At 40.0% G+C, this 24,537-nt stretch overlaps 1 protein-coding gene across 4 annotated transcripts in view; it reads left to right on the top strand.

Moving 5' to 3' along the window:
* Positions 1 to 23,848, top strand: part of LOC116325731 (equilibrative nucleoside transporter 1) — a 44,836-nt gene extending 20,988 nt beyond the window's left edge. For 3 of the 4 annotated variants that reach the window (XM_031746712.2, XM_031746711.2, XM_031746713.2), the window contains exons 2-13: positions 8,530 to 8,617; positions 8,804 to 8,885; positions 10,010 to 10,167; positions 11,426 to 11,565; positions 13,540 to 13,674; positions 14,490 to 14,587; positions 14,867 to 14,948; positions 16,205 to 16,290; positions 16,549 to 16,657; positions 17,766 to 17,851; positions 20,962 to 21,164; positions 22,527 to 23,848. In XM_031746712.2, coding sequence (XP_031602572.1) covers positions 8,589 to 8,617; positions 8,804 to 8,885; positions 10,010 to 10,167; positions 11,426 to 11,565; positions 13,540 to 13,674; positions 14,490 to 14,587; positions 14,867 to 14,948; positions 16,205 to 16,290; positions 16,549 to 16,657; positions 17,766 to 17,851; positions 20,962 to 21,164; positions 22,527 to 22,638 — 1,320 coding nt within the window. In that variant the 5' untranslated portion in view covers positions 8,530 to 8,588 and the 3' untranslated portion in view covers positions 22,639 to 23,848. Of the gene's footprint in view, positions 1 to 7,559; positions 7,694 to 8,529; positions 8,618 to 8,803; positions 8,886 to 10,009; positions 10,168 to 11,425; positions 11,566 to 13,539; positions 13,675 to 14,489; positions 14,588 to 14,866; positions 14,949 to 16,204; positions 16,291 to 16,548; positions 16,658 to 17,765; positions 17,852 to 20,961; positions 21,165 to 22,526 lie in introns of those variants that run through there. The other variant, XM_031746714.2, reaches the window with a different exon arrangement.
* Positions 23,849 to 24,537: the final 689 nt, after the last annotated feature.

Below are 24,537 nucleotides of genomic sequence, written 5' to 3'. Positions count from 1 at the left end.
AACCCAGGGGCGATTCTAGTTTAAACTTTTAGAGGGGCTCAGATCCCAATCATAATGTTATGCTTACAGTGCCTTCTAATTAATATTTAAAAAAAAAAAAAATGCTGTTTGCAAATGTCATTAGCCCTTTTCACATTTGCAAACCTCAATTCCATTGGAGTCGCATTACGATGTTACCTTCAAAAGCAACCTAATTGGTTGGATGACCTGTTGTAGTGTTGAGGAATAAATCAAGTGAATAGTCGGAGATCTCAGTCTAATCCAGCCGTTCTAGGGTAGAGCCTTTAGTTATCAAACCCGAGGCAAAGGCTCAGTCAGGAAAGAAGTAGCATCGGGTATCCCAATTTCATGAGTGTAGAATAGATCTCAAGTCTCTCACGTCAATGTAGTGGCAGCCATCCTGTTCAAGCCATGTTTAGAGTGGTATGAATCCTGAATAAACTACCATTCATATTAATATGCTCTGTTTAGAGTGTGCACTGGCATTTTTTAAGTGTGCTACTGGAAAGCATGCAAGGCATCCATAAAATACACGAAAAACTACTTTGTGAAAAATAAGTATTGTTTTTCCAGCTAACTTCACTATCTCCTGCCTTTCTCCTTTGTCCTCTCGCTCTATCACCGCGTTCAACTAGAAATTAAAAATTGACAAAAATATAACCTTATAATAAATATAAGAGCAATTGAGGGATCCACAATTCATAACACGGCAACACAGCTTTATAATTTTTAGTGAATTTGACTACATGTCCTCTCTTACCTGTTTATTTTTGCTCCGTCTCTTTGCTGTCTTCATCCTGCTCTCGCCCTTTCTCTCCCTCTCTATGTAAAATATTACAGTGAGTCAAAGACACGAAGATGTCAGGTGCAGATTTCAAGTAATCACAAATAAACACAGAAGTTTTACTTTGCCAACATTGTATTTTCTATCTAAATTGTGAAAATAACAGCTGTATATCCATGTGCCTCTTGTGTGAGTGCTTATGAACTCCAACTCTGGAGCAGCCGGCTGGTAGTCTTTGTTCTGCTCTGCTGCCTCGGTGAGCTCAGCGTAGCGGCACATCAACCAGCTTTTCACCTCCTGCAGGTTGTGGTTAATTTGGCCCTCAAGCGCACAGCAGATTACCAGAGCAGAGCAAGCACTCTCCGAGGTTGAATTGGAGCACGTCCAACTGTGTGAGTTTCTTTCTGGGAAGGTGGCTGAACGGCACAAAGGGCGGCCAAAGTAGCAACCTGGGCCAAAAGCCAGTCGGTAGCAAAAACAGGAGACTGGAAGTGCCAGTTAAAATGAAAGGAGTGTCCACACAGGAACTGATTCACTCAGCGCACATCCCTTTGTAGCTGACGGTCAGTTGCTAGTGGGTGTTGCAGGTAACAGTTGCCTAGGTAACTGTTGTATTTGCCACCCTGTCATATGCCAATCAACACTATCCTTTGCTATTATTGTTGTTGCCTTAATTGCTCATATTGAAGTTTAGAAAAGTTCTCCTGTGGAAATCATTCCAACTTACTTTCTTGGAATATTCAGGTTAGGGTTCAGAGCTCGTTTGCAGCTGGTCACCAATGACGCCTCAGAGGGTTAACATTGCAGAAATTCCTTTTTTTTTTTTTCTTAGAGAGGATTTCAAAAAGATTCAGATTTTTAGGTTAATATTTTTATGGCTTTATTTAATGGGTAGTTGATTTGTGTTGCAGTGGTGGCATGCAGTTGTGGAGCTAGAATAGAGAGTTGTAAATAGATACTGATGGGGAATCCCATTGGAGGGGATGCATTAAAAAGCTTGATGATAAGTGCTATAGAACAAAACCACTATTGTGGTAGTTTCCATTCCCTGTCTTCGAGAAATTTCTGACCTGAAAAGCTATCGAATCACGGCCACATATTGCTTGTTTTCCAACGACCCCTCCATCCTACAGGTTGCACATGCTGATCATTTAATGGCACACGCTAATGCTACAGATGTCAAACTCATTTTACATCGTGGGCCACATACAGCCCACTTTGATCTTAAGTGGGCCTGACCAATGAAACTCCTTTGTCTGTGAGTGTTAAGAAGTTTAACTACTATTTAATCCCTAAAATAGCTCAATTTAAGAAAGAAGTCTAATTTCAACAGTACAAATTGCAGAAAAAGTTCTGCTAGCTTATTGCTCAGACTGTCCTTTAATTCACAGGGTTGGGAGGGTTCACAAACTTGAGCATGACATGTCTCTTCAAGATTGTCAGTATAAAACTATGCAGTCTTCAGCAGTCATGCTAAAATAAACAGCACCATCATATCCATTTCCTCTGGTTAATTGCTAGCAAAACAATCCAGTTCCAGTCCAGTAGCAGTCTAATATTACTAAGTCAAAATGCTGTGACTTGAAAAGGGTTGGGCTCCCATTAGCACTGGGACATGACCTCGAGGAGAGAGTTTATTCTTCACACACCTCATCATATGACCAGCATCAAACTATTCTGTAAGTCAGCCTGGGGATAAAGGCGTCCCTGTTAAAGAGGTATACCGGTGAGAAAAATGAACTTCTAACCTTTTCCATCCATGTTTAGCTCTGATGTAAGTGGCAAGGTACCCTCCACTGTACCCCAGTTTGAAAAGCTCACTTCCCCATACACCAAACCCCTTGTCACTGTCCTTGTCTCTAAATTCAGGCAAACACGCCACATAGACACGCATTACCTCCATAACACGTGCCACTCTTTTTCACATGCCAGCAATAACCGCTGAGAGATCACAATGAGGAAGATGGTCATACCATCTGTGTTCTCAGAATCAGCCTCTATTGTTCCACCAGGACACACATATTTGTATGGAGAATGTTGCGTTCAACGACTGCTTTTTAAACTTCTCAGTGTGGATGGTAAAGTTTAGATCGTGCCCATAGCACATGACTCCTTATGTGTTCTGTTTTGCTTGGTTTTAACTTAATGAGGAAACTGCATTCAGAACCTCTTTAACTTTTAAGCCTACACAATATAGGTTATTTTATAGCAAGCTTTGACTTGCTATAAAAATAGTTTCTTTGTCTCTGCTTTAATGCAGTATACACATGGGTACATAGTCATAAGTTTTATGTTCTGAGTACATACTTTAATAATTTTGAACCTGTTTTTACCTTAGTAGTGTGAACTGTTCAAGATTTAATTGTAATCAGAATAAAAGACACTGCTTGAAACCTGCATTCTTTGTAACGTCCACCCGGAGATGACCCCTGTGGTTTTAGATAGCCCGATTTGTGTAGAAGTCCGTGGGCTGTTTAGTCCTTGACTTGATCAGTAAACTTGTAACAGTCAGAAAGGAGGGTAGCCCGCTGGCTAACAATTTGCCAGTCACAAATGGTTACCCGGTAGATGTAGAGCAACGGTCCTCAACCTTTTTTGCACCACGGACCAGTTTAATGTCAGACAATATTTTCACGGACCGGCCTTTAAGGTGTTGCGGATAAATAGAACAAAATAAAATGATACGACCAAGACAAAAACTGTGGTATTTTGTAAATAAAAATAAATAAACGGGAATTCACTGTGTAATTGTGTAACTTTATTAGCAGCGTATTCCTGAAATGCGCCAACAACATTGAGAGTAGCATACTCCTCTCTGCCCTTTAATGCTTTCTGGTCGCTATGGTAATATTTCTTTCAAAATAAGACGCACAACTACAGCACGGGAAAAGACCCAGGGAAACGGAGTTAACGATAAAAACCCTGAAAACCATAAATTTCACACCAGAGCCTCAACTCACGCGCCCTGGTACCAAACGACCGTGGACCAGGGGTTGGGGGCCGCTGATGTAGAGCATAAAACTCACATCCGACCATTGCTCCTTACATCTGGTTGCAGAACACTGAGATGGCGACAGCTAAGACTGAGGCTTCACTAATCACTGGGCGACATCACAGTGGTTACATCAATCTTTTACTGATGGTGGGATTGTGTATCATTATTATGTATTTCAATTTTATCAAGTATAAAAACAGTTGAATACGGGATGACAAGCCCACTTTGTTGTAGTGCCATTGTGCATCATTGTGGCGTGACCAGACCAGATTTTTCACATACATTTTTGGGCTGGTCTGAATTGTCCTAGTTCTCCTAGAGGGGGAAACAATAAATTACCACCAATGCTGTTAAATCTTTGTTAACTGGAGTGCTGATTGTTGGACTTGGACATCGTTGAGAGGCTAGCCAGCGAAAGTGTTAAAGTGTACCACTCTACAGACTGCAAAGTGCCTGTGTGAGTGAGTGTGTGTTTGTGTTTGTTGGGCACCATTTCAGCACCAGGCAGCTTATGCCAACTGGCTCGTTTTGATGGCATGTTAGGTTGAGAGAGGCATACTTTACAGGAATCTGGGACAAGGCAAAGCTGGTGAATTTTAAGCACACTGTAGTGTATGACAGACTGACATTTGTCATGATAACTAGAGGAAGAGAGATGTTTAAAATACTGATTTAGTGGTGTGATTCTCAAAAGGCTATTCAGGAGAAAGAACTTTAATCCTGGTCCTTTCTTACTTCTGCGCGGCTGCAGCCGGCTAGTCACGCATTACCTGTGTGAAAAGAGTGTCAATGTCAGATCAGTGATTTTGGAAAGTTACAAAATTGTTGAGTCACAGTTCTCTCAGTTTTGACATTGAAGAGGTGTGGGAAAACAGGGATAAACAAAGCTCAGACAATATGTGCTCCTGTGGATCCATACATCTGTTTTCTTAGCTGCTCATCCCATTAAAGGTTGTAAGACCCATCACACTGAGACACACCAAAACACACACACTCACTTTCATCAATTAAGCTAACAAACATCTCCTCCGATTGTGGGAGGAAGCCTGAGTACCTGGAGGAAGGCAGCACAGAGACAGGATGGGCACATGTGAACAGAAACACGAAAATAATTTCCCGAAAGGTCAAACTTAGCTGCCAAAGACCTTCATAACAGGAATCATGCTTTGATACATAATTTCCTAGTTGATTAAATGGAAGGAAGAAAAAAGAAGTAGGGAAATATTCAGAAGATGGTGAAAACCTTTAATGGGCAAGGTCAAACTCTACTTTTCCAACTCCGTGTTCAAAGGAAAGCTGAAACTCTTAATCACATTGTTCAGTTTGCAAATTGTAACCTTAACTTTGCGCACAGTGTAACAAATGTAACAAAGGTTGTTTCTAGTGTGAGGGGATGTTGTTGCAGTATTTGTCTGTTCGTCCTCTGCCCCTCTAACAATCCATATAGGCCCGTCTCACTGACAGGGGTTTCTCACAGTTGGATTCTGCTTGTTCAGTCCCATGTTTTTACAATTAGCTAACCTGTGTGTGCATATAGAGGACCCTCTGTCCTCACTCATAGCTCGCTCATGACCAGCAAGTTAGATCTGGCTGGTCATGGATTCATAAGTTCTCTCAGCAGCACTACCTAGCTTCTAGTACACTTCGGAAAGGTTAATTCAACTGTGGCTAAATCAAATTGTATACATATGTTTCCTTGATGTGATTAACTTCACATTCTGTTGATGATTTTGGTTAATTTTGAAGCATTTTAAACATTTCCCTATTTTTGCTTGTGTCACATAAAATCTCATCATTACGCTAATTTTACTCTTTTTTTGACCTTTTATGCAGCTCAGCTTGTTCGTGGAACAGTTACATATTGTTTGTCTGACTGTGAGAGAGAACAGTTTTAGCCACGTAAACAGACCCTCTTTGTTTGCGCGTAAGCTTCAGAGAATTTCTTATGTGATAAGGGATGGGATGGCCATCTTTTTATGACTGTAGTGTTACTTTCTGAGGAGTTTCTGGTTCCACAAATTATCTTATGTGAGAGGAGGATATCCTTCGCTCGCCAAGCTTATTCGTCTTTCCTTCTGTGCAGGTTTCATGCCATCTTTATCTTGACGAAAGGCAGGAGACTGAAATATGCATTAAATACTCTGGCTATCAATCGCTCATTGCGGATTGAATTTAATGCAGAATTTTTTTAACAATAAATACTTGTCGGCTGGGTCCTTCCTTGTAGCCTTTGCCATGATATACTGTGTTATTTGGCTCATCAGCCAATCATCTGTTGCTCATGAGAGAAGGCAGAGTCTGCACATCATTCGGCTGACTTATTGCTCACCTCTCATTACTGCGGTCTACAGCAGTGTGAGCTAGCAGAGCTGTGATTCAGTGTTAGGTTAGCATATATTACTGAAGTAAACATCCCTTCAAATGTTACAAATGCAGTCATGTGATCTTCATTTCTTGCCTCCCAGTTACGGTAATGCTCGAAGAGTGCAACATTTTGCAGTGGCCTTCAGTGAAGGGCTGGCTCACGCTACTTCCAACAGCTTATGGGCCCCCTTGTAGTTGGCACATTGGTCGTGTTTTGCGAGATTGTGGTATCACCACAGACCTGTCAGTGGTTTTTTTTTTTTTTTTTTTTTTTTTTTTTTCACTGTCACAGCTGACACAACCGCGTCCAATAGGAGAGGTGCACGACCAGCCGGAGCTACACCAAAGCACGGCTCGTGCAAGCAGATCCGACTGCACTTTTGGTGTGTGCGATCCTTCACGAGTGTTTGAAGGACAGTTTTGTTTCATTTTAAAGTGTGGCTTTTTAATCTAAACTACAAAACTGTATCTGTTTCAAATATTGCTCATCAATCTTTCTGATTGCTACTAATAATAAAAAAATATCAGACCATATCAGCCAATCACTATTTCATGCAAGCAAAACAAAGTGACTTTTTGATGCAAGAGAGTGCGGCCGTGAACCATACCACCATATCAGTGTTTAATTTCACTATAAACACTGATCACCCTGACAGATTAGGGTAACACTTCCTCTCGCCGAAAAAGGTTTCCCCTCCATATTAGAGGCAAAGAAGTGCACCCACTGTGAATATGTCAAGTCCACAGGATACAGTTTTAAAGTGAGCCCATTAAAGTTGAATAGTGCAGTTCGTTAGCTGTTGCATTTCTGTTCCCACGAGCTGTGTACTTACCGAGCTAACCTAAACTGCGCTTTATGTTGTTTAGATTGACTTGATGCCAAATTGCTTTGTGTTTTTAAAGGAGGAAGTGTTTTCTAGTGAAGATTTTCTGTTTGGATGCCCTGTCACACAGATATCTGAGCACATGTCTTCCATCAGATTCAAAGCAGAAAGGTTTGAAAGGAGTTGGGAGCGCAAATGGTTCTGGATTAGTCAATAAGAGGCAGTGGGAGCAAAGTGGCTTGGGAGAGGGAAGTGATAGATGGAGCAGGTCAAGAAAGTGTGAACTTGATAATAACAGAACTGCTGAGGAGGAAAAGTGGATGAAATGAGATGAGAAATTATCAAACAGTAGGACACATGGGGATGAAAAGGCTCAGTGGATTGATTTAATTAAAACACAAGCCTCACTCTTTGTTTTTTGTTTTGTTTTGTTTTGTTTTGCTCAACTATGTAAAGTAGTAATCTGTATGACAAGAGTATCATGTGCTCCAAATGTAAAAATGTGTAGGAAGGGCTGGAAGGGCTCCAGGAGAACAAGATGTTCGAGGTAAAGGGAAGAGGGAGGGATGGGCACTTAGATGCAAAGGGGGCTGGTCACAAGACAGTTGGGTGTCAGCCTACGAAACATCTGTATAGTATAAGCGAGGCATGAGGGCTTATTCAGTCCTTGTGTGATCTGATCAGTGGAACACGAGAGCCTCTGTCTGTGTTTGAACGCCTCTCCGAGTAAGTTTTTTTTGCAGTTTGTTCCTGTTTTTGTTTTGTTTAAGAGGAGATGTGCTGTGAACTTTTGAATTTAAAAACTTTGTGGCAAGATGCCTCTGGCTTATGTTGCTTAAGTGTTAAGCTGCTCTTTGTTGCTGCGGTTAGTTTGTGTTGTAAACACAATGTAATGACTGAGGGGTTGTTCACATTGCATCAATTAGGAAATGAAATTAAGCATTTATTGAAATTTGTGTATTAATTAGATTTTCAATCTGAGGTTGTTTGGAAACTACAAAAGGGGGGTTTCTGAACTATAAAGAGGTCGTCACGTGGAGTAGGTGAAGAATCCAAAAAATGAAGCAGCAGCGTAATAAGCTCAGTTGCTCTTTTAGTTAGTGCCCTAGTTGGGAGTGGGTAGCTGTTGGCCTGCTCGTGCCAGCTTGTTCTGACCACCTCCTGGCTGAAGCTCCAATTGTTTCTTTTAGAAATAGCTCATCCTACTCTGAGTTTGTAAGGCAATTCATTTACAGGACGAGTTTAACCAGTATATAAATAGTTACCAGTGGAAAAAAACACACTTGTAAATACTTGATATCACAGGCTATGCATTGCTTCTAAAACGTATAACAAAGCTGCAAGCGCAGTTGAGAGGAGAGGTGAGAAATGTATACATTTTAAACAGGTTAAACAACGCAATGTGTGAAAGAAAGTGAAGGATATTGGGGCATCCACAAGACTCGCTGCTCGCTCTATTGCATGTGAATATGTAAATAGAAAAAGAAAGAAATTCCTGTGGATAATAACATGTCCGAGCTTTTTACTTCTGTAACCTTCCATTTCTCATCTGCACATTGCAGACCTGGTGCTGCACTAATCCAACACTGAACACGAACCGCAAGATTGTCCATCGAGAATCATGACGGCCATCAATGCACCTCGGGACAAGTAAGAGGAGAATTTTTAAACGATTTAAGCTGTGCCTTTGTTCGATTTCTATCTTGGCATTAATAATCTCTGACTGAGATTTGGTTGAGTCCCAGTGTATATATTGTTCCGATTTGTTTGTTGATACTAAGATGAATGACTTGATTGATGTGCCTTCATGCGAACTTCCTTTTGCTCCTTTCCCAGATACAATTCAGTATGGCTCATTTTCTTCATCCTGGGCTTGGGAAGCCTCTTGCCATGGAATTTCTTCATGACGGCAACAATGGTAAAGTACAATTGTAATCTTGTCATTGCGAGAGCGTCTGCAGGCGAATGTGGTTTATCTCTGGATCAGGAGACAGATAGAAATAAAAGGAAGAGCCCTGGCGGTGCCTTTTGTGGTTAACAAGTAGTTCAATGAAAGGTTGGGCTTCACTAATGGGAAGGTTGACAAAACAAAGGCTGATGTACCCTCAAAAAAAAAAAAAAAAAAAGAAAACTCCAGGTGGATTTCCCTATCAGTGGTTTAGTCTCCCAAATCCCAACCATTCTTCCTGAGCTTTAAGGGATGCTCTTGTTGCATTGAGAGAGGCAATCTGGACTAACCCTAAAAGGAAATTCTTGCTGTTAAAGTGCATAATAGTTATTTTATTGAAAACTAAACTGATAAGCAAGAACTTCTCTAACAACATGAAACAAAGATTTCATTATTTAATCTTCTCTTAATGTGTCAGTCAAGCAACCTTCCAATTAATTCCTTTTTTAAATACACTTAAATGTTAGTGGCTAACATTTAAGATTAACATTTTATCACTTTTAAACTAAACTAAAAATAAGATACACATTTGATCAATTTTACTGCTGTAAAGGGCTCAATCTTTTAAACAAACTTTGAAAGTTTAAAAGTTGATTTTATTCAGCTTTAATTGTAATAAATAGAAACGAATAACATGCCACAGCTTGGCAGGGAGTGAATTTGGGGTTTTCGGGAAGTGACAAAGCAAAGCAGTAAAGCAGGGAGTGAATTTGTTTTTAATAATCACTTGAAGCCAAAATTTCAGTTGAAATTAAAATGAGATTGCTCAGCTCTGCTTGCCACCATCAGAAAACTGTTTGACTGTAAAAATCATGTTCATTCAGCTTCAGACTCAAAATTTTACCTTCAGTCTGTTGCAGGAGTCCGACAATAAACACTGCTCCCATAAGGCAGAAACATTTCTTAGTATTAGCCTCTGTGTAAACTCTAATCATCAGATGCTTTCTGAGATGCTTCAGGAAAACAAAGTTCAGTTTTTGTTGTGACTCTCTGTAAATTACATTCATGTGACACAAACCTGTGACTCCATATTAGTGATGAATTGCAGGAGAACCCTTGTGGTAAATGTGTGTTCTTCCGTCCTTCTTCTTCAGTACTTCACCAGCAGACTGAAGGACTCCAATCAGACGGCCAACGAGACGGCCGGAGACTCTCGCAATGTGCTGGAGTCCAAGTTCAACAACGTGATGACGCTGTGCGCCATGGTGCCTCTGCTCATCTTCACCTGTCTCAACTCCTTCATACACCAGAGGTATCGAACTACTGTCAGTCTAACTAAAAAGCTCAACTCATTAAAAGGCAAACTATAAATATTTCTACTGAAGCAAGAAGTGAGAAAAGATCTGAGCGAACACGAGTCGGGGTTAAGTGGCCACAGTATTGCATTATAACTAAATAACAGCACAACCTTTTGGTTTCAGTTTAGTATCTTTTGTCTCATTTTATGGCACTGAGACATTTTTAATTAGTATATGTCATGTTTTTCAAACATTTTTGCCCTTTGTTTTAATTGTGAGTAACCCTTTTTAAAAAAAATGTTTTTAATAGTTATAAGTATCGACAGTCTCCAGAGAGTACACCAGTAGCTAATATTTATTAATACAGCATTTTCTGAGGCAGAATTTACATTTAGGTTTTTCTTCAGTGGTTCACAGCGGTTATGTCTAATCTCTGGGGAGGTATCTCTGCTGATACAGTCGTCATAACGACAGTAACCAATCACTCACAAGGCAAGCTGTCTAAACAGTTAGCCTCAATGGAGCTAGTATATTAGGAGACCTCCACATTTGATCCATCAGGCTCAAACTTTCAATTGCTCTAATTTCTAATCATCTTCATTACTTACACAAGTGCAGTATAATATAAATCCCCTGGTGTAATAACTCAGTTATAACTTAAAGTTCTCTGTTTTTCTTTACTCTGAAGTAGTTTTATGGTAGCTGTTTTTTTTAATTTTTTATTAATTCTGAGAAGATTGTGTACACAAGACTTAACGCACACAGCGTAAACTTTTCCTCCCCTTAACCTTCAGTCACCCCGTGCCACTGTGAGTAACGTGATCCTGTTGTATGAGCTTATGTTTAGCATGTTTGGTTTAATTAGAGTAGGATTGAGAAAAATCCAGGGTGGCCCTTGACCACAATGAACCCTTCTCCTGCACTGCTTACTCAGGAATGTTATTTATGTTCTCTACTTTATGCATCTTCTTTACCTCTTCCTGCTTATCTTCCTGGTTTTCTGTACTTTGGTTTCCCTCATGTCTTCCTCGGTTTCATTTCTCAGGATTTTTACCACTTAGTTTTTGCTTCATGTGCCATTTCTGTGTACTGCTGTTCTTTCAGAAAGACAAAAAGTTGAGCTTAAGATGAAAAAAAGGGCTTAGTCACTGCAACTGACTCAAGCACTTCCGCTTTCTTGACATTTGCATTTCTTTGAAGAGCAGTAACTGAGTGATGCTTATGTGCTTTCAGGATGGGTGTTTTTAAATGTGTGGTTTTTCTTTGTTTCAGGATTCCTCAGAAATTGAGAATCTCTGGCAGCTTGACGGTCATCCTGGTGGTTTTTCTGGTGACAGCGGTGGTTGTTAAAGTAGAACTGGCTCCTCTTCCCTTCTTTGTCCTGACCATGGTCAAAATTGTCTGCATCAACTGTGAGTTTCTAGTGCTTAAAAAAATGCACAGTTCTTCAGTAAAAGTCTGTTACTCAGAAAGAAAGCTTCAGTATATTTAAAAGAAATCTGTGGGAGATCAAAATGAAAAAAGCCTAAACTAGCCTACTTGATAACAAGAGTAGTGTTGGTACTTTGATTGTGTGCATTTACCTGTAGGCCATGTAAACTTTTTGTTTGTAAAATGTGCAAAAAATATTAAATGAGTTCGTTGAAGAAGAATAAAGTGAAAAACGTAATTCAGTAAATCAAAATTGAAATAATACTAGATTAAAAGAAACAATAGAGAGCTTAAAATGAGTGCAGGTACTGTGGTAGGAGGTTTTTATGAAGTTTTTCTACATCTCTGCTTGGGGCAGTGGAGTTCAAATAGATGTTAGATAAGTGTTCAGCTTCGTGTCCAGTAAGTGGTGCAGAGGACAGTCAGGATCCATTAAATGTCCACATCCAGTCAATTACATGACCTCTTTGCCAGCTGATGGAGGAATAAAAAAAGCATATATTGATTCAAAAGACAAAAACAAGGACGAATTACCTCAGCGAGCGATACAGATTCCAGCTAGCAGTTCAGAATTCGGGCCACAAAGCTACCTCCTCGTACCATCACTTCTGGGATCACAACACTTTTCAGTCCCAAAACATTTCGTCTGTCTGCTCAGATTAGTGTCCCTGTTCACCCCCAAAATCCTTGATTTGTGTCAGTCTCAATGCAATGCTCTAAGGCTTGCTCGAGGCAACAGAACTACTGGTGAAGATTCGTCATTGTCAATAATGTAATACAAAGAAAAACCAAAAACCACAAGTAGACTTTAAAAAGAAAAAATGAGCCATTTCACTGTCACTCAAGTAAAAATGAGCCAGAAAATCAACTTTTTCAGGTGACAAACTGATTAAAATGTAAAAATTGGTACAGAGGACAATCAAAATTCATTAATTATCCACAGCCACAGTCATTTAGATGACCTCTTTGTCAGATGACGGAGGGTTGAAAACTGTATGTTGATTCAAACTACATCTAAATGGCAACAACAAGAAAGGGGATCTGGGGTTAAGGGGGGTACAACAGCCAAAACATGAGGAAATTACCAACAAATTCATTTAAAATCACACCAGGGGTACGAAAAGGGGAAAAATGACACAGTAGTAGTTCAGTTAAACAGAAAATGTGGGGAAAAGGCCTCAGAGAGTTTTCTGATTTCTGCACGCGCCAAAGACAAATGAAGAAACACAGCTTGCCGCACATCTGCAAAGAATTATCCTGCATTAGCAACATAATCATAAATTAAAGAGCCCAGAAACGGAAAACTAACAATTATAAGCTTCATGAAGATATCTGTATTAGAATAAGAATTTAATTCATAGGCTTATTTCCATGTTGAAGTCATATAACTGATTATTTCTGTGGATCTTTCTTTGATAAAAATCATCTCCTGACCATGTTGGGAAAATTCACACAGAGAGAGATACACAAGCTGCACTCTCACAGTGTTTGTTTGTTTACAATAAGTCACAGAGCAGCAGGAATAAACTCACCCCCCTCCTTATCCCCAGTGGGCCAGTCCTGACCCCCAGATTCGCATGTGGAACAGCCCGTTGTGTTTGCTTTAGAGGGGAGGACACGGTGACTTTGAGGCTTTGATATCTGCGTCAGCACATTCCTCTCAGTTTCACACGTTTCGAGATTTCTGCAGCTACTAACTTGTTTGTAACATGTTGTAATGCGGAAGGAAAGTCTGTACTGACAAAAAACGTTTTTTAGGGGAGACAATTAAAATGATAGAAGTGTTATGCAGCACTTATCTTAAATACTTTGATCAGAAGGATGTTATTTCTCTCTGACATGCTTGTTGGCTATAACTGTGTAGCTGTGGATCAGTTTTTTGTGTTTCTGTGTCACAGTCACTCTGTAATTCCTGAAATGTGTTTTTTCTCTCACTTTTATTCATCCCTCTTCAGCATTTGGGGCGATTTTTCAGAGCAGTCTGTTCGGGCTGGCAGGGATTCTACCTGCCTCTTACACCACTCCCATCATGAGCGGACAGGGGCTGGCCGGCACCTTCGCTGCCTTCTCCATGATCTGCGCTCTGGCCAGTAAGTCTCACACAAAACAACTCTGGGATTAAACAAAATACGGGGGTCATTTCTTATATTCTGAAAAAGTTCTGACCCTCCTCTGATTCGATTTACTTTTTATGTTCGTCAACTTTAAATGAAGCCATGAAAAATGTTATCTTCTGTAACTTACCCCAAGATGTCACTGCCACAAAACACCAGACCACTACAGCTCCTCTTGCAGGTGCTCTTGCACCACAGCAGGTTGAACCCATGTGGTTTATTTGAGCAGGCACTTGCCAACAAGGCCAGGGTTGCAGAGTGGTTTCCCCCATATCCCTGCTCCAAGTGAGGTTACTTAGTTCCTAAAGTATCACCACATTTTGTCTTGCCCCTCACCCAAAACCAGTTTGCTTTGGGTTACCCTATCAGGGGTCAATTTACCCCACCGGTCATGCTCCTCCCCCAACATGGCGATTCACAGAGTGAAGCACTTGTACAGCCACTGTACCAGTGGCTTCAGTCTGTGATGATTGAGTGAGTTAATGTGTTCTTCAGCCCTACAAATGTCCCCTGACTCTGTCCTGTCCTTTAGAAGTTATGAAGGATGGAAAAATGATTTGAAATTAAAGGCACAAGATTTCAGCCCTTGTGGACTTCAGGGGTCTGTAACTCTGAAAATGTTCATAACGAGAATGTAAAATTTTCTATGGCTTAATTAAGTGTTCTTAAGTTATTAGAGAAATAAGTCAGCTGATTCTGAGGGACTTGGGAGGGAGGAACGGATTCATTTTTCATAAAATTATCCAATAATAAGAAAAGACACTAATGACTCTGTGTGTGATTGTCTACAGGTGGGTCAGAACTGCAGGACAGTGCTTTTGGTTACTTCATCACAGCTTGTGTTGTGATTCTTCTGGCTATAATGTCCTACCTCACTCTTCCCAAGATGGTAAGGCCTCAATCTATAAATATAACTTATAATTTTTCCTGGGTTTTCCTCCTTTCTAGTGCTTTTTATTCACGAGGTATTTGTTTTACATCTAAGGCCAAATGTGTCACATTTATTTATTTATGTACTTTGGAAAACACTCGCAAACTTGAGTGAAACGTCTTTGAGCCGTTTTGATTGATGGCGAATAAAATTCAGTTTCTCCGGGAACAAGCTGCTCATCTTTGTCCTGCTGGTTTAGTGGAAACAGTTAATTATGGTTTCCATTTTTGTTAACAGGAGTTCTTCCAGTACTGCATGGAGAGCAGTAGATGTGCACCATCAGCCGATGAGGAGAACAAGATGGACTTGCTCAAAAAAGGTGCTTACCGGGCTGCTCACTATAAAAAAACAGAAGAAGCTAATGCAGATGTTTAGGTCAGGGGGTTAAAGCTGGGACACACAGCTTTTCATGTTATGCTACATTATAGTCCAGTTGCACCGTAGAGGCTGTGCAATCACAAATTTCTGCCTCTTGGATGTTGCAGATGCAAAAAGCATAATAACACTGTTGTAACTCAGACTTTGATTCTGGCTGTGCAGATTCTCAAGAACTGACATCACATGGAGAGTAATAAGGTTCAACATGTGTACCCTCCTAGATCAGATTCTCGAAATTCTGTCATCTGTTTTGTATTTTTCCATCTAAGAAGTAGTTTTTTCCCGTGTCATTGTGGCTTTTGCTGCACTCTGTGTTTTGTTCTCAGTTTTAATAACATTCTGCTGAAATCTAAACTGAGCCAGAATCTCAAAACCTGCTGACTCCACAAACCTGTTTTCTATTAAGTGCAATCTGTAGCTCAGGTCTGCTGTTGGCAGCACTCGGTAAGCTCCGTCCTCGCCTGTTTCCTGCGATGAAACACTTTCGAAATTGTACTTTTGTTTCTCTTGTTAGACAAAGACATTATTTAAAAAGACTGCATGTGACTGGTAAATGGGATTCAGTCTGGAGCGCTTTATCTCCATCCAAGGCTTCAATCTGCTTGCTTCATACAAGTCTTTCTGCCAGTGTAATTACAGGCGTGGCAGCCACTATTCCTAAGAACCCCCTCACCCCCCACCCCAACTTCCTGTTAACTGTTTAAACACATAAAGACAGTTTAGAAAACTGTTCTTTTTTCGCTTCTTTATAAAGAACCAGGCAAATTATGCTTATCAGCTGAAAACCTTTATGTGTGCCTACCTGTGCCCACTTTTTAATGCTAGAAGTAAATAAAAGTCCCTCCTCACTTCTGCACAGCTGCACGTATGATGATGAGGCTGCGTGATTAGCATTAAAGTGGGTGAACAGAGCTGCAGGAATCCACGGTGGAGGTGGATTCCCGCAGCTCTGGAGGTTTTATGAAAATAAATGGGAAGTCATCTTGTTTCGGGAGTTCTTATTGTGTTTGGTTTGATATGAAAGATTATTTTCTTGAGTCAGTGTAATTTTATAGTGAGTAGGAGTACCTAATGGGAACCCTTTTGTCATATAAGATGTAACAATGGGGATCTTGTGTGTACACCCACTCAAATATAGTAATGATGCTCCAGGTGCTGCTTGACCAATAAATAATTTGGGGGTTTTTTTCCCCTCAGAAAGTGAAGCTGAAAAGCGGCCGGTGGTGAATCTGATGGAAGATGAGACCAAACCCACCTCGTCTGTGCTTAATATCTTCAAGCAGGTGAGAGGACAACTTTAAGACATAAGGCAGAAACTCTGGTTTTGTTACCGGCTAAACTTTTGAGTCTTTTTTTCAAATCATAAATGTCGTGTATTCGGTTATAGAAGCTTCTATCACATTAACTAGTTACTACTGAAGCTGTGCAGCCAGCAATCTCATTACAAGTCCGACATTATCTGTTCCATGCAAGCATTTTCTACCTGTGTGACAGACTGGTTACATAATATTAATAAAGCTCTTCTTGTTCTCTCTAATCAGATTTGGGTGATGGCTCTGTCTGTGTGCTTCATCTTCACTGTCACCATTGGAGTTTTTCCAGCCGTGACCGTCGATGTCAAGTCGACAGTTGCTGATGGAGGTGTCTGGGGTGAGTCTGCAGGTCCCTTTCATACAAAGCGTTACTGTTACAGTAACCAGTGAGCCAGGAATTCTGAAAATCTGTTATTGGAGTTGGATGACTGCTAAGAATTTTTAACTCCTAAACTCCAGCAGTAATGGAAATTGCTCCCCTGCAAAAGGGTCACCAGAGTGGAATTTATGTCAGACACCCTTCCCCAGGTTTGAACTGTGAATCATTTGCTTACCCATTAACCTCCAATCATGATATGGGGAATTTTTAAGGTCTGGACAAGTTATTGAATTTCATTCGCCTTCCAGTTCTTATAAAAACGAAATAATCATGACAAGAAAAACTGATCAGGTCCTATCTCCCAACCAAAAGACCCCGTGACCCTCACCACCTCATCTATTTTTTTTTTTTTATTTCAATGAAATTGTTATTATCATTGTTTAGAAGCTCAGTAAGTTTAGTTGTAAAATAATTAGGACGCAGTTGTGTTGTCTTGCTTTTAAAGGGCAGGAAAGTTGTAGGGTTTAAAAATATTGGCACAACTTTACGATTTATGATTTTAAAAACTGGGGGTGCCTGCTGGTTGACGTGGATACCAAATGTTTGTGTTTTGAAAGGCTTTTAGTTCAACGTGCTATGAAATTACTGCTCATTTTCTGTTTTCACACATGAGCTGTGTTTTTAGAAATCAGTGTTTCCAGCAGTGCTGTGGAAAATATCCAGAATTCAGACGTTAATGTTGTAGAGTCACTAAACCTGACCTTTGTGCTCATCTGCATAGTTTCATTTGAAAATATTATGGGCGAGACTTCATTTATGAACTCCAGAGCAGCCTGTAAAATTCCAGAAATTATCCATTTAAAAGAACAGAAGTAAAGTAAATCAGGAATTGTGTGTTTTGTTTATGTTTTTCTATAAGGTTTAAAGTGTCACCAGATCAGTTTTAGAAATTATTTTGGTGTTCTCTGGATTACTTTGGTCCCTCCATAAAAGTGAAATAAAACTTCACCACCTCCTCTCAAGCCAGCAGAGGTTTAATGGATTCCTGTGTATTTTTATTTGAGGAAAGCACCACTGCAGTCTTGTTGCTCTTGACTACAGTTGGTTTGTTTTGATATCTTTTCAGAAAAGTACTTCATCCCTGTGTCATGTTTCCTCCTTTTCAACGTGATGGACTGGGCTGGCAGGAGTCTGACGGCCGTCTGTATGTGGGTCAGTAAATCACAAATGAGATTTCTTACCAGAATTACCAGTGAGGCGGCAACATGAAGCTAAAAAAACCAAAACAAAGCCACAATGAGTTGAAACTCGATTGCTGTTGAGCCAATTTTTCAGGTTTCAGGTGAGTGCAGAGCCAGCTGAGTTTGTTTGTGAGCTCAGTCCAAATTAGCTGCACGGCCAGTGGGGTTGTTTTCCAAGTTAACAAGCCTTTATCCATCAAAAGCTCACACATTGAAAGTATATAATACATTACTTAAGCATGTTTTAACCTGTACAAATATGCAGCGATGACAGTGACCAGTGCTTGAACCAGATGATCAAGTATTCTTGATTACAAACAACATTAAAGAAAGCCTCTGGCTACAAAAGATGTTTGTCCATGTATGAATAACTGAGTCATGAGGGGAACGGTGGAAAAACAAAAGACGTTCAGGGACGAGCTTTGCTGCTGAGATCAGAGGTTTGTATTGGAGGAAAGAGTGACTGTGTATGTGTGTGTGTGTGTGTGTGCGTACGTGTTGCGCGTGTAAAGGGATTTTAGGGGTCAGAAAAAAGTGAGTGTTTTTCAGGGTTTGCTAATCCTTCCCTCACATCTGGATGAACAATGGGTCCTGGGTAGATATTACATGGCCAGAAAGCCCTCGGGTGTCTGTTTCCATTGTGACATAATTTTTGGATAACTTTTATTCTCCTACAAGCTTTAATAGACTGTTTTAGGTTTGCAACAGAGATGCATAAATATTTTAGCTGATATTAAATTGAAAATAAAGTGACATTTAAGGATATTGGTCATCAATAGTTATCTGGTTTGTTACATCAGTTCTGCTAAATATTCCAAAAGTATGTAATAAAGAGCTACATGGCTTTAAAAAAGGTCATTTTTATGCAGAAGATTTCACAACAAAATAAAAAGCTTAGTATCGGTCAAACTCGTAATTCAAAGTTTAAAATCTGAGTATCGGCTGAGAATTTCACAATTGATGCATCCTGAGCTGTTTTTGTTTTGTTTTGTTTTTTATAAATGTTCTTGAGTCCGGAGACGGTTACGTCGATCCCATTAGGCCCCTGTGTGCCTCGCCCAGACTGGGGAGTCTCCTCCTAATCTAAGGCCGGCACTACAAAGCAAGTTAAGCACACCCAGGATCTCTCTTTCTTATCTGGCTTCTCTTACTCCAACTTCAGTGTTCAGTCTGACAAGGTTTTTATCAGCTTGATTGTATCCCACTGACCAGTTATGTTGGTTGCAGTGGTAAGGCACAACTTTTACTCTAAAGGCAGATGTTCTCTGCAAGTTTCACTGCAGCTCAGAGATTAAAAGTCGGCGTCTTCCATGCAAACTAGGGCAACCGCTGCAATTTGCTAGCAACCAAAGCGATTACAAGGAGGCCTTTGGTGCAGCAGCCTCTTTGCAACCTGTTTCACCTGGCAACTAGAGCCTGACTGATATAGGACTTTTAAGATCGATACTGATATTTGGTGATTTAAAAATCCGACATTCTTTTTTTTCTTTCAAATACACAAAACATGAAGCGATTTCCCATTTGTTATGTAGTTATTTCTGAAAACGTATGCAGACGATATGATAATATACTTGGAAAAGATCTTGTTTTCATGTGCTGTTACCAACTCTGCTTGGATCGCCTGTTTGTGGCATTCTTGTGTGGCAAACGGGGAAGCTGCAGCGCGCCCTCTGGTGAACAAACCATGCTATATCAACATACACACCATGGTTGATGGGTGCTTCTCGCATCACTTCTTTATGCCGTTGTCATTTATCAATCCTATGTTATAAATACATCATCAATCTCTAGTAACCTCTTGCCAACTGGTCAGACAACACACGTTTTTCCCAAGCAACCTCCGGGGGGGTCGCTGACCGGTCTCTAGGCCCAGTCAGCCCAGCGTAGCTACAAGTGCATTGACTTGAAGGAGGCGGTGTTTGCAGCTGATAACCAATCACAAACGTGTGACAGGGCCATCCAAACGCATGATTTTACTAAGGAAGGCAAAACATATATAAAAAAGAATTAAGATATTAAACACATAATCCAGTCATTTGATAATGATGAAAATCCTACACAGTGGCACTTGCATATTTAAAAAACAACAACAAGAAAAAGAAAGAAGTGCGTCCGTCCACCGCTTCTCAGCGTCATGCTGATGTTTGTTTTTAGAATCATAGCTTCCTTTCTGGTAAAACATTTATTCAAACTTTTTGAAACCTCGTCCAGAAAAAACAAATTACCTAAAAGGTCAGATTTCCTGTGCGGCAGAGGAACTCATCTAATTTAATCATCAAGCCCAGTACAATCTGTTGACGCCCTCTGACCTGGCAGGAATGCAGCTTCTCACTGCAGATAACGCTTGTCAGCTGATTCAGCACCATGTGATGTGTTTTTTCTTTCTTTTTTCTTTTTTAAATCATCAGATGAAAGACTGGCGACGGTTTTCCTCTCTTTGTGATTCCACATCTGTGTTTGTCCTGTTGAGTTAATGCTGCTCGAGCCTTTTGAAAAGCCAAAAAAAATCGAGAGCACATTGATGTTACATGATATTCATTTTATATCGCTGACATAGGGAGAAAAAATCACACTAATTTCTCTAGAATGCTGATTCTGTGTTTTTGGGCTCATAACAAAAACGTTTAAGAACCACTGCTCTAGAAGATTTCTATATTTAACATATTACATATTTAATCTTTTAGGGGAAATGCTCTTCTGTTGAAGGGCTTTACTATATATTGAGTTAATACATGATAAACACATATTTTATTTTGGATTATTATTCATTCAAAAGAAAAATCTTTGGGCTGTGATAGGAAGCCTGAACTGGACGTTACTTTATTTTATCTGGTCAGTGTATTTTTTTTCATGTTATTGAGACATTTTGTCATATTTTAAATGATTTTTTGAGCTATTTTACAATATTTAAGTTGTTTTGTTATGGGCTGTGTTTAATCAACTAAAGTTTTTATCTTGTATCTTATAAAATCTTGTTTTGTAACCTAAAAGATGATTTTTTTTTTCCTTGTCATTCTTGCACCTATAGTAATCTGTTTGAAATACAAACAATCAATACTCTGTGTGTTTCTCTCTCTCCAGCCGGGCAAGGACAGCATCTGGCTTCCAATCCTCGTGGGCCTGCGGGTCGTCTTCATCCCCCTCTTCATGCTCTGTAATGTCCAGCCTCGTGTGATTTCCCAAACCGTGTGGTTCAGCCACGATGCCTGGTACATCATCTTCATGATCTTGTTCTCCTTTTCCAATGGATACCTGGCCAGCCTCTGCATGTGCTTTGGACCCAAGTAAGGACTGCTCACCTACAAATCCCAAACCCATCGGGGGGGGAATATTTCCTGCCTGTCCTAAAACCTTGTTCCTAACAGGACCTCTAAAGGCTAAATTAAATCAAAACAATATGAAAAGTGTTCATTCGTACACATCTGCTGACTTGGCTTTTGAGAGCTACAGAAGCCAAGTCAGTGAATAAATCATTAAATAGTTCCCACTTGTAACTTCAGTTAAAACTGCGAACCACATACAAATTTGATCAAATGTAAAAATCAAATGAATTAAATTAAAAGCTGCTGGTTGTTTTAACTCTGTGTCCACACTGAGGTAACTGCAGCATGCTTTTACTGTAATGATATCCCCAAAACAAACATAAAATGTAATAGCAGAGAGAAAATATTAAAAATGGATGCCTAACGTAGAACTGGCTGTATTTGTTTCTACTTAAAGTGGCAACAAAGCTGGCACCACACTACTGCTGCAGCCGCAGACATCAGCGGCTGTGAGCAGGGCTGAAAATGAAGCCAGAGCACAAGTTTTCAAATCTGCATTTCCTCTGGTGACCATTTGAGGCCGGCTTCCTAAACCTAACCCATCCCCATAGACTCGCATGTTAATTTGGGATATGAATAGACTGGAAAACAAACAACCTTTGGCCTCTGTGGATTGTTTCCCTCCAACACTACATAACTTTCAGTTCTCAAATGTGTTTGTGGAGATAATAATCTGAATTTCAGGAGTGGGACCGCGCCTCCATACATGCCTCTTCTTGTTCCTTGTCTATATATTACGCCCATGCACTATAAGCTGTTTGCCAATAGGCCATCTAAATTCAACCAGTACCTTCGTTTTTTATGAAACGAAAGTAGCAAGTCTGCTACCTTCATTGATACTAACCCCGACTTGCTCTCCGATGCATCCATCGGAGTATGAATGCGTATGAATGATAGTTAGAAAGCACTCACCGTATAGATAATAGTGCTTGTGTGAATGAGTGTGTATGGGGTGAATGCGGCGTGTTGTATAGAGCGCTTTGAGTACTCCAGGAGAGTAGAAAAGCGCTATATAAGAACCAGTCCATTTACCAATGAAGATAGTCTAAGCAGTCAGACAATCCCCTCTCCATATTCTATTTCAAGATAAACTCACCGTTAAGACTTCAGAGTCCAGCTACGTTGCTACTCGATTCAAGCCTCAAGTTATGCCCAAGCCATCAGCTACTAGAAACCCTGTCAAACCTGAATGAGGATGGTACTTCCAGCTTGTGAACCATTTCTCAAAAAGCACCAAAGCAGAACTGACACTCCACTGGGTGAAAGAGTAACGCTCTGTAACGACTCATTCTTAACTGATTTTATCCCTCTGTCACCTTACAGGAAGGTGTCGCAGCACGAGGCAGAGACGGCGGGGGCCATCATGGCCTTCTTCTTGTCCCTCGGCTTGGCACTGGGAGCTGCTGTCTCCTTTGGTTTCCGGGCTGCGATCTAAAACCTGCAGTAGAACCTCAAGTAGATTTAGGTGGACCATCCTTTCTTCCAACACCTTCCCTGTCATGATCCTGTATGGGAGCAGCTTTCAGTAACAGAGAGGAGACTGCACAGCAGGCTAGAGGACCTCAGTTTTCGACATGTGTACAGTTGAGACTCATCCAGTCATCGAGAGCTTTTTTTTCCAGAAGCACAGTGTGCAAACTTTTGTTTCTCCTGTTTTTGAGGACATTTTCTAATTGGTAACCACTGATTAGATCGATTGTTTAAGTGCAAATCAAAACCAAAACTTTTAGTTTTAGTGTACTTGTTATAGAAGAGCAGAAATTCTTTGCAGCACAGACTCATTGATCAATTGTTATTTAAAAAAAAAACAGGATTAAAATGTTTTAAAATAAGTTACTTAAAGGAATCATTTTTAAAGAACAAATCTGTCGTTAATGAGGTTTTTAGATGGTGCTCTGTGGCTCATCACTCCAGACCGTTGCAGTCTTTCAAGCCAAATAAATGACGACAAAACGGGAAAATCTTGAACTCTGAAGGGAAATCTTGACCCATCACACGGCTAACGAACTGCTTCACTCCTCTCTGCTCTATTTTTTTTTACTCAACAAAGATGTCAAAAGTCAAAGAATGTAAAGATGGACTGAATCCTAAAGCGGAGGTTATAAATAACTTTTTTTTTTTCCTGCTGAATCTTCTTTGTTTGTAGTATCAGATTATTATTATTCTTATTATTATTGTTGCTCTCGCTTCAGTTTGACTCATCCAGATGTCACACGTTTTGTTTTTTTCTTAAGTTGCTGTGTCTTCCTGATAAAACATGACACTTTGTGAATAAATGCATCACGAACATGCAAAACATGCAGCTGTCAGTGACATTACATGGCATTGTGAGCGAGATTGGGTCTTTAAAAATGGCGTATTTTCTCTTTTAAATGTTCTGTAAATTTTATAGCAAATGTAGTTTTTAGGTTATTTTGGGGAGCTGTTCATATCTCAGAAGAAAAAAATGGTCATATTTGTTGCATTTTGGTGGCCCTGTAGGGCTTTATTTTCTAAAAAGACTGCTTTAATTGTACACAGGATCCATATGAATACTAACAGCCTGCTTGTTCATAAGCACTCTGGTCTGGGTTTGTATAGTCTGTTTGAATTTGGGTAGGAGTCTGTCACAGGCCATTAAAATGTTGTATTTCATTATAAAGTCATTCTGTGTATTTTTAAGACTTTGGCTCCTCTTGTTGGTCGGTTTTGGAAATGCAGCACTTCGCATCTCATCGGAAGCAGAAGAAACTGTTAGTATAACTAAAAAAAAAATAAAGAAATCCTTACTATAAAAGTACTATATGTAAAAACAAACAAAAACAACAAACCTGGGGACTGTGGTGTAATTGTTTTCCATATATAAGCAATGCCAAGCCCATTCAGTTCAGTCCTTATTCATGCAGTGCCAGTTCACACCAGCAGCTGTCTCGTGGGTGATTTATATTCTTCAGTCTTTAGTCAGATCCCTATTAGTTTTAGCTTTTCTTCCTGGGATTCACAGACAGGATTTATATTGTAAGGTAAGGACCCTGCAAAATTAAAGCGGAAAGGTCTTCAGTGAGCAAGCACTTGGTGATGGTGGGGAGGAAGAACTTCCTTTTAACTGGAAGAGACCTCCAGCAAAACCAGGCTGAAACCTTTCACCCTTAAAAAATTAAATTAAAAAAAGAGACATCAGAACCCTTGCAACTTTTAAAGCGATCCATCTTATTTAATGAGCAGTTCACTGTCACAGATCCTTTTGCAGTCCTGTTAGTGATTCTTTTTTTTCTTTCTGTAAATTCAACATAAACAGACCCAGAATATAACGTAAACTATTTCTTGGTCTATGTTGCTGTAAAATGTGCTCCTA

Source organism: Oreochromis aureus, linkage group 13 (genome assembly GCF_013358895.1).
Source record: "Oreochromis aureus strain Israel breed Guangdong linkage group 13, ZZ_aureus, whole genome shotgun sequence".
Classification (NCBI taxonomy): Eukaryota; Metazoa; Chordata; class Actinopteri; order Cichliformes; family Cichlidae; genus Oreochromis; species Oreochromis aureus.
The sequence above is the reverse complement of the archived record's forward strand: the minus strand, read 5'-3'. Positions and strand labels throughout refer to the sequence as shown.